This window comes from Armigeres subalbatus, chromosome 1 (genome assembly GCF_024139115.2).
Source record: "Armigeres subalbatus isolate Guangzhou_Male chromosome 1, GZ_Asu_2, whole genome shotgun sequence".
NCBI classification, from domain to species: Eukaryota; Metazoa; Arthropoda; class Insecta; order Diptera; family Culicidae; genus Armigeres; species Armigeres subalbatus.
Window position 1 is genome coordinate 209,774,615 of NC_085139.1, and position 9,630 is coordinate 209,784,244.

The 9,630-nt window shown below is 38.6% G+C and overlaps 1 protein-coding gene across 1 annotated transcript; it reads left to right on the forward strand.

Annotated features, from left to right (window-relative positions):
• The first annotated feature begins 276 nt into the window (after positions 1-276).
• LOC134210384 (uncharacterized) lies at positions 277-9,405 on the forward strand. Its single transcript, XM_062686438.1, has 3 exons — positions 277-624; positions 8,804-8,888; positions 8,949-9,405. The coding sequence occupies exons 1-3, from the start codon at positions 590-592 to the stop codon at positions 9,375-9,377; spliced, it is 549 nt and encodes a 182-aa protein (XP_062542422.1). The 5' UTR covers positions 277-589; the 3' UTR covers positions 9,378-9,405.
• The last annotated feature ends 225 nt before the right edge of the window (positions 9,406-9,630 follow it).

Here is a 9,630-nt window from a genome sequence, read left to right on the forward strand (position 1 = left end):
CTTCCCTTAGCATGAAGGTGGAATACTCACAGAAAACGAAATATTGTCCACGACCAAACGCATGTCCTTGCGTTACGTTGTGTGAGAAAGCTCTCGCAAACGGACAACAAAACGGCCAATTAGAATCTAAGAAGCTGTATTTCGAACAGAAACTCAACAAACCAAAGTGAAAGTGACCCTCTGGAAGCTCCGCACACAGATACGTGTGTTTTAATTAAATTCAGTGATTTAATTTGATGTTGATTCGGTTCGTCCCCATTAGGGCGCATTGCCATCGTCTGAGTTGGAAGACGTGGTCAGTGACCATACCGTAAATTGCAACTACATCGGAAGGGTGAGAGAACACAAGTAGAAAGATTCTAACCCGCTGATAGGGGCCGAAAATTCACTTAACATCTTAAGACCGGATCAAGGAGTGAGTTAAAGACGACGGTTTTAATAAGTTTTCCGAACAAGGGTCAAACAAATTCCTGTGCCGGTCGACCCGGGGTTGGATCATCCCAACGAACGGTTGGGGTAGTTGCTGATATGGTTTCAGTGTTCAATCTTCAATCAACAGCGTCAAGGCGAGTAAGCATGGCCAATTTATATGAACCAGCGGGAAGAATTTACGCTGCTCATCCGGTAAGAATCCTTTGAAATATTAGGATTTTAAAGATTAAGGATAGTCATGAGTATAGATAGTGGAATATATAGATGAGCGAAGATAAATCCTCTGTCTCCAAACGAACTGTCAAACGTGTCTCCAAACGAGCATGACGTCACGATTTCAATGGGAACGTTAAGGGCTGTGACGTCATACGCGCGTGTGCACGGGCAAAAAAATCGACTCAGTCTTGCTTTCGCTCATCTATAGATTCTACTATCTATAGTCATGAGTTCATGACTATCTATTGACAGCGCCCGTTACACAGAATATGTACATTCGTCAATCGTCAAAATAGGACAGCTTTTACTCTACATATTATTGCTTTTTTATTTTTCGATAAAATCACTCGCGCTTTTTCGGAGCGTCTTCGTGATAAATTAAGAGTAGTAAATGTCACTACTGAGCGTGATTGGAAGACTACAACGCTTTCTAGGAGTAAAAGAGTGGAAAGTATGCATTTTCCCCAGGCTATTGACATCCTATTGTTTAGCCCAGTGATCCCCAAAGTGCGGCCCTCGAAGGCTTTTTCTGTGGCCCGCGAAGTGTTTCAGAATGTACACTACATGTGGCCCATTGACAAACATCACATCTAGTTTTTCGTTGTACTCTGGCTGGGTATACACACTTAATTTTTTTTACCGGGATCTCATCAATTTGTTCAACTTTTACCGAGATTCGCACAGCCGAGCCCCAGCAAACATGTTTTTTTCAAAATTGCTGAAAATCAGCAAATAACTTGCCGAAACCTGTTCGCTGGGTTCTTCATTTTTGACGGGATATCAGTTTTTTATTTTGCTGAGCACACGGCTGTGCAGATTTTGCCGAACTGTAGAAATAAAAACTAAGCTTGTATGTCAAAATCACATCAATATGATGTTCAAGAGACATATAAACCAAGAATCTTTTTATCATTATGATTAAATAAATTTCTCACTTGATACATGCTATGTAGGCTAAGGGCAACATACTTTGATGGTATTTTTGGCGCTTTAAACAAGCTGAATATATAACGTTCTTAGGTAAAAATAATGTTGTCATTGCACCCTATATCAATTCTTTCATTTTTCAAAATAAGTTAAGTTGTGGCAAAATTCGATTGAAAATTGCTTGATTTATAATTCTTGAAAATCCGTCATGTAAACGTACTTCACACTAAAAAAATGTTCAACGAAATCAAAAATTTGTCATGCAGCGATTAGTTGGGATGACGAAGAAAAGGAAATAATGGAAACACGGTAAACAGTTCAGAGTTCAGATTTACTCAATTTTCTATTCAATACTGCTGGTAAGTGGTTGTAATTCGACTGGGATAATTGTTCTTATTTACTGAATTTGTTAGTTTGAGATATTCAAACGGGTTTTCATTCGCAGAGTCCGACGTTTTGGCCCGTTATTAAGTCTTTTCCTGGTTGAGCATTTTTCTTGAAAAAAGATTAAATAAACGAGTCGACACGTCGGGCAATGCAGGTATAATCCCGTTTGAATATCTAAGATTGAAAAAGTCAGAAAATAAGTACTGCTGGTAACACGTTTCAAACACGCTGTCGTTATTTGCAACAACACATTAAACAATAATCATCGAGGATAAAAACAGTTCAAACTCTTAGAATCGGTCGACAGATGTTTATTTGGTAAAATAGTTTTGCCAACTAAGGCGAGGAGATTTTGTCGAAAGTAAAATTTCACGCTAAGTCCGCTATCGCAGAAGTGGGTAGAATGTAATGCCCCTACAAGTATGTTTTTTAAACAGATTCTTTGATTACTTTGTATTATACTTCAAAATTCAATTTGAAATGATAAACAAATATTGCAAATATACTGCGGCCCGCTTCAACAGTTCAAAATTGCTGTGTGGCCCTCAATAGTAAGCAGGCTGGGGACCACTGGTTTAGCCCATCGCCAGATCGTAGCCAGGATGTCCCGGGCTATAATTTTTTTTCATACTGCGTTTCAATGATGACAGCGGGCTATGTCTATTGATGATGATGACACCACGCTTGACACCGGCTCGATTTTCCCATAATTTAATAGATTTTTCCCAAATAAATTCATGCTTGTTGAGCACCCACTTAGACTTGACAAATCTGGATGAATTTTTTAAGGTAGTTTTTGGTAGGGGTAATGACGGCTTTGGCAGGTTTTGTTCTATTATTGGCAGGGGGGTTTTTATGACTGATTATGCTCAAATTTGGCCCAAACATTCTTTGCATATCAAAGAATATTGTGGCCAAATTTCATAAAATTCGGTCGACAAAAACCCCCTTGCCAATAATAGAACAAAACCTGCCAAAGCCGTCTGTTCCCCTAGCAAAAACTCATTTTTTTTTCATATAAGTGTAGTCCACCGTGTGTATAAGTGTAGTGCCGATCCATAACGGCAACCATTCTTCTGGCTGATATATCTGCAATAGGAAAGATGTTTGCCGAATTTTATCAAAACATTTTGCTGATATATGTGTCAACAATAATAGTCCGATTTTGACATAAAATTTTACTGGTTTTACTGATATCCACCAAAACGTTTACTGAAGTTTATTGACATTTCATGAACATTTTAACTATCACACAACTGCCGGCGAAGTTATTCTTCTTCAAAGTGCGAAAAAATTGATTGTGCTTGGAGAAGGAAAAAAATCAGAAGGGTTATATACAAGATACGACCGCCCGACGTAAACTACGTAAAGCAGATCATAAGATAATAATTAATTTGTTTAGAGTGATTGAAATTTTGACTTTTTCGCTCCCCACGGTGTGTTTGTCCGAAGAGGCTTATTTTCAAAAAATCAGTATCTCTAAAACACCCACCACTCGAAAGTATAGGTTTTCCTCTTTCACGTGAGTGCATTTTTAAAATGTTCTATCGGGGGTCATTTTCCATACATTTTTGGAGGGGTTAAATCGGCTATCATTTGAGATTTCTATGGATTTTGCACCAAAAATAGTGAAAAAAATAAAAATTGTTCTAGATCCCCCGATAGAACATTTTAGTTTACCCACTATATGAAAGAGGAGAGCCTATACTTTCGCGTGGTGGGTATTTCAGCGATACTGATTTTTGAAAAATAATATCTCCCCATAGAGACACCGTGTCCCCTATGCTTGAACGATAACATTTGCTGTTTTGATGAACCTCCTAAATTTTCAACTGAATTGGTTGTAATTTAACTGAGTACCAGCAGTTTGTATGGAAATCGCCCCGTATGTGAAAGATCGTTTCGTGAGGCGGCTCATTAACTATTTGGGGGAGGACCCCCAACGCAGGACACCTCCCAATACCGGACACTTCTCAAAACGATACTTGCTGAGCTCCATCCTTCAACTTATTAAGTACAAAAGGAAGCTATTGAAAAGATTTTTAACGGCATGGGATATCAGAGCTTGTAAGAATTATCAATGGCCATATTTTATGTATAAGGTTTAAAAGGAAACATAATCCGGATAGTTAGAGTTCTTTTTGTCAAATGGCTTATGTGTCTTATGTGTTATGTGTTATGTGACACTGGAGGATCTCCCCCTAAATATAATCAACCCGAAGATTTCGAAGAATATTTCCTAATCTGTAAGACGGTTGTTGTTGCAAACCGATCGATTTCGTAAGCAAAGTTATAATGAAGGCAAACATGCTCATTATTGATATGTTATTCTTTAACGTGCTCAATTGAATTTCCCACGATTAAGTACTTCCTTAAAAAAATTTCTTGCAAGCAGAAAATTGTTTCGCAACAAAAATGATTTATTCGCTCGTTAAATTTCCTATATTGCCAACGTACTCAAACATTTTTATATATTAATGAGCAACATTGCAAAACGGTTTTCCAAAAAAGTTACTGTTTTCATAGTAATTCTCAAACTTCAAATCGCGCGTGCTAAGTCAAATTACAACCAATTCTGCTAAAAATTAGTTCTAAATAAAGTTCTAGAAAGACAACTGATGCCACCGTTTAAGCATAGGGGAGTGAAAAAGTCAAAATTTGAACCACTTTTATGAGCATGATTGACTGCCACGGTTGTTACTCTGTTTCTGCCAGGCCAGATGTAATTACAAAGAGAACCAACATGATATTTGACGTGATACTTTTATTAATAGAGGCCGACGATGTCATCTGCACTTCCACGAGTAACCATTGGGATATTGGATATATGGGGTCGGGAGGTGGCAAGGTTCGTTTTGGTAAACGTTTTGCCGCGTGTAATGTGTAGTTTTTTCGCAAATCATGTTCGATCTCACACCAATTCATTTGTGTTTCGAACAAAATTAGCGTAACTCAATATATGAAAATGGTTGGATATGACAATTTAAAATTTTCATTTAGAAACCCCAAATTTATTATTTCGCAGTGGTGATGATGCCTTTACTTTCTCCGACTGTTGTGTGACTTTTGAAGTGTTATTTTAAAGGGGTGCTGCCTAAATAGCAGAAAAATTTCGTTTATAGTTGATAATCAATTTTAATGATCACCTCTTGCTTACATCAACATGTCCAGGATCTGTAGCACTTTTTCATAAACACTACTTTTTTGCTCCGACCGCGGTCATTGCTCCGGTTCTATTGTTGTACTTTTTGTGCGAATCACCGCACAAAAGTAGAGCGCAAGAACCAACGGCGGTCGTAACGAAACTCTGAAATTTTACTGGGTTGGTAAAGAATTGGAATTTTCAATGTTTTTACATTGACAATCAATAGTTTCAATGGACTTAAAAAATTGCTGGAGAGTTTCCGATTCGATTGATGCTAAAATCTCGAAAATCCATTGAAAAATAAACGAGCTATTAACGTTTGTAATCTTACATGATTTCGTGACGGTCTCGAATTTGGAAATTTTCATTTGTCACCCTGTATCCGAGTCTTCCCCTTAGACGTAGTTTACGTCAAAAAAGAGCGTTTTAAAATCGATTTGATGAAAAATATAATAAAAATGTTTACCTATCAATGGTTTTTGGCAAAACTAAACACTCTGGGGCCCTTCCTGTGCGAAAACTGCTAGCAGTACTCCATTTTCATACATTCCCGAACATTTTTTTTTTTTCGTTTTTTTCAGAATACGTAGTTTTGAACGAGGATTCAGAATATATAAAAATCTCATTTTGGCCAAAAATGTTACATGTGCAGTTTCTCAAACAAACGGTTCAATTGTATGTTTTTTTGATCCTGTACATGAACAATAATGAATTTTTATAATAATAATTTTCACTAAATAAGAGTTCTTAAAAAGAAAAAGAATATAAATAGACGAATCCAAGTAAAAATAAGAAGCAGACACACGACGGTGTTAACTTTGACAGATCCTACAGCACAGCTTAGGAAGATCATTTTAAAATGCTTATAATAAATTCTAGACAAAATGTAATTAAAATCTGATTGAAGTATGATACGGAAAAGTTCTGAACTGTATGATAGATACATTTTTGGAAAATATTCAAGAAATTGAGATAAGCTTCCGAATATGTAATTCCGAACTTTTTCCGTACCCTACAGCGTCTGTCAAGGAATGTCAAAGTCGAACAAGGCTGAGACACGATTGAAGTTTCTCTGCAACCCGCTGATAGCATCATGCATGCTGTAGTTAGTTCGGCTGAACGGCATTTTAGCATTGCGCCGATTCGTAGTGCTCTGGGACGGGCGTTGATGCTAATTTGATTCAGGATAGAGCTACAGTCAATTCGGCCTTGCAAGATGTCAGCAATTAGAAGAGCTCGAGTTGTCTCCCAACGGTGACAAAGCGGTTCTAAATGTATCAACTTACATCGCGATTCATAGCTTGGAAGACGTTTGGATTCCTCCATGGAGGTTTACGTAGTGCGAAACGTAGGAATCGGCATTATACCGACTCGATTCTGTCGGAACCGTTGTTATAGTTCGGGTTCAAAACTGCGGAGCCGTATTCCAGTATGGAACGTACCAGCGAGGAGTAGAAGGACTTCAAATAATAAATATCGGAAAAGTCCTTCGTAGTGCGAAAGATAAATCCTAACGCTCTGGAAGCCTTGTCCACGACATATGACATGTGCAGCTTGTACATACGTAAGTTGGGAGTCGAGGATAACCACCAAATATTTCACCTGTGTCCTCCGTTCGATCGTGGAGTAAGGAAGCTTATAATCGAAATTATTTGTTTCTTTTTTCCGGCAGAACGTAATCACAGAGCATTTTATCCGGTTGACCACCATTCGGTTGATGGAACACCAGCCATAAGTAATAGTAGTTGATCCTGCAAAAAGCGACAATCGTTTATCGAGTTGATCCGGAGGAACATTTCAAATCGTCAGCGTATGAAAGCCTTGGACATTTAATTATGAAGTTCACGTCATTGAAGTATAATAAGAAAATCAGCGGTTCTAGGTAGCTTCCTTGTGGTATTCTCGATAAAGCCGGGAAATTGTCAGATGTGCATTCGCCGACAGAGACCGACAGCCGGCGTCCAGTCATGTATGTACGGAGCCATTCTAAGAAAGAACCACATATTCCAAGCATTTGGAGTTTTGCTTTAGCGATAGAGTGGTTCAGTTTGTCGAAGGCGGTGGCGGAGAAGTCGAGTTTCTTCAAGAATTTATACTGGAGTTCTTTTATTAAATTCTCGAGCAATTCCTGCTAGATATTCTTCTGAAGCTCCTCCAGGGATTGCTCCACCGGTTTTTCCAAGAATTCCTCATAAAGATTATTCACCGATTTCTCCCGGAGTATTTCTAGACATTCTTGCACTAAGAATTCCTAAAGGAAATTCTTGGAGAGTTCATTGCAGATCTCTTTGGGAAATACCTGCAGCATCGCTGAAAGAACTAAATAAATTCCTGGAAGAACTCATATAGTAATTCCTTGAGGACCTCTTGGGAAAATTGCTAGAGGAACTTCTCAAGGAATACATGTGAGAACTCCAAGAGACATATCTGGAGGAACTCGTGGGAAAATTATTGTATCATTTTCTAGAGAATCTAATAAAGGAACCCTAGAAGGAATTCGAGAAGATTTAACAGATACTCATGGTGCTCCTGCAGGAATTCTTTCCAGCGTTCCTCCTGGAGGAATGTTCTAGGTATTCCTCCTAGTATTCCTTCTGAATTTGTTCAGCAGTTCCTCCATGAATTCCTTGAATTCCTCAAGGAATTGGTCCACCGTTTTCTTCAGAACTTCCTCGCCAGTTTCTCTTGGAATTTTTCCTAGAGATCTTCAAGGAATCTCTCCTGGAGTTTCTCCAGAATCGCTTCCTTATCTTCCTTTATTAATTCCGTTTGAAGAAACTCCTAGAGAAATTCTTCGAAAAACTCCTGAATGAACTTAAAGAGTAAATCTTAGAAGGACTCTTGGGAGAATTGCTGAAAGAACTCAATCAAGAATTTCTGAACAAAGGTAGGAACTCTTCAGGATTTCCTCCTAAAGTTACCGTGGGTATTTCTCCTTAAGTTCCTCCATGAATTCACTCCTGCGGAATTCCTCCTGGAGTTTTTTCAGGAAGTTCTGGAGTTTCTCTTAAAATGCCTTCTTGGGAGAATAGCTGAAGGAATTCCTGGAGAAGCTGTACGAGGAACTCTGGGAGGATTTCCAGTAGAAATCCTCTAAGAGTTCTTCGTAGAGTTCCTCCAGGAATTCCTCTACCACCTCCAGGAGTTCTCCAGAAATACATTCTTCTATTCCTCTTTGAATTAATTCAGGAAATATGCCTATTCCTTCTGAAGGTCTGCTGCAAATCCTTCCTGAAGTTTTGATAAAAAAAATTCTGAAGTTCCTCCTGAGGGCCGATGCCCACGTAGCGGTTTTTCAAGCTGCGTTATCGCCGCGTCCACGCAAGGTACCCAGCATCAAATGTAGTCGTGCAGACGTATACGCTCGATGCCCACGTAGCGTCTTTTCAACGCAGCGTGCACACAACGTTAAAATAATGCAGGTGTGCATCACACACACACCTGCGTCTTTTTAACTCCGTGTGCACGCAGAGTTGAAAAGACGCTATGTGGGGATCGAACCTTACATTCCATCAGGAATCCAGGACATTTTTTTAATAGCACCAAGTATTACTCCTCTAATTGTTGGAGCTATATTTCCTCCGGGTCGAAATTAGTACTAGACTGCTATCGGTGAAAACGGTTAAAATCTGTTTGAAATTCCATGTCTACTATTTATAGCTCTTAGTTTCATTCAAATATTAATTCTATTTACAGGACTATACAAGACCATACGGGACTGTTCGAATTTACAGTGGAGCAGCTTAAAATAAAATGGGCAAACTTGACCAGGAAGTACAAGGTATTATGAAAATTATACAAAATATACAAACAGAGAAACGAATGTTTAGTTCAATTTCAGCTACTTATCACTCCTCCCGCTGGAGGTGCCACGGAGAATGGTGAGACAACACCAGGCGGTTGGGGATATTTCGATCTACTCCACGAATTCATGTCATCACAACACACCATCAATCCTTCGATTGTTATCAACAGCTGTGGAATTGTAGTGGAGAATTCCAATAACAATTTTCCCAATGATGACGAGTTACATGTGGCGGGGCCGTCCGATGTTCATCCAGATGGATCTAATGTTTCAAGTCCTGAGACAGCAACGCAGAGTGCAGAAAGTATGGCTGAACAATCCAACAGGAAACGGAAGCGAAACCGATGTACACAGCAGGACACGTTTGAATTTTTTGTCGAAGAGTCGAAGAGGGAAAAAATGAAGGAAGAAAGTTCTTTACGCTACCGAAGTCTATTGCCGGAGCTCAAAACATCGTGTTGCTAAACATGGACTCAAATTCCTCCAACTCAGAACCAGAGTTTTAACCAAATCGTATGTCCTGTTATGCATATTGGTTACGCTTTTGTTTTCTGTTTTCCGTTTCGTTATGTTATATTCCTTCATGATTCGTTATGAATAATTTATTTAAATCAGATGTTATGTTTTTAATTCTTGATAAAACTTTTTTAATTTTAAATGTTGCTATTACTCTTTCAAAGACATGTTTATTAGAAAATTCATCAATCAAAATCCCACT

Bases quoted from the DNA above. Each gene is read 5' to 3' on its own strand.
- LOC134210384 (XM_062686438.1), top strand. From the start codon at position 590: ATGAACCAGCGGGAAGAATTTACGCTGCTCATCCG. The intron at 625-8,803 runs GTAAGAATCCTT...TTCTATTTACAG, and splicing joins GAATTTACGCTGCTCATCCG to GACTATACAAGACCATACGG. The intron at 8,889-8,948 runs GTATTATGAAAA...GTTCAATTTCAG, and splicing joins ACTTGACCAGGAAGTACAAG to CTACTTATCACTCCTCCCGC.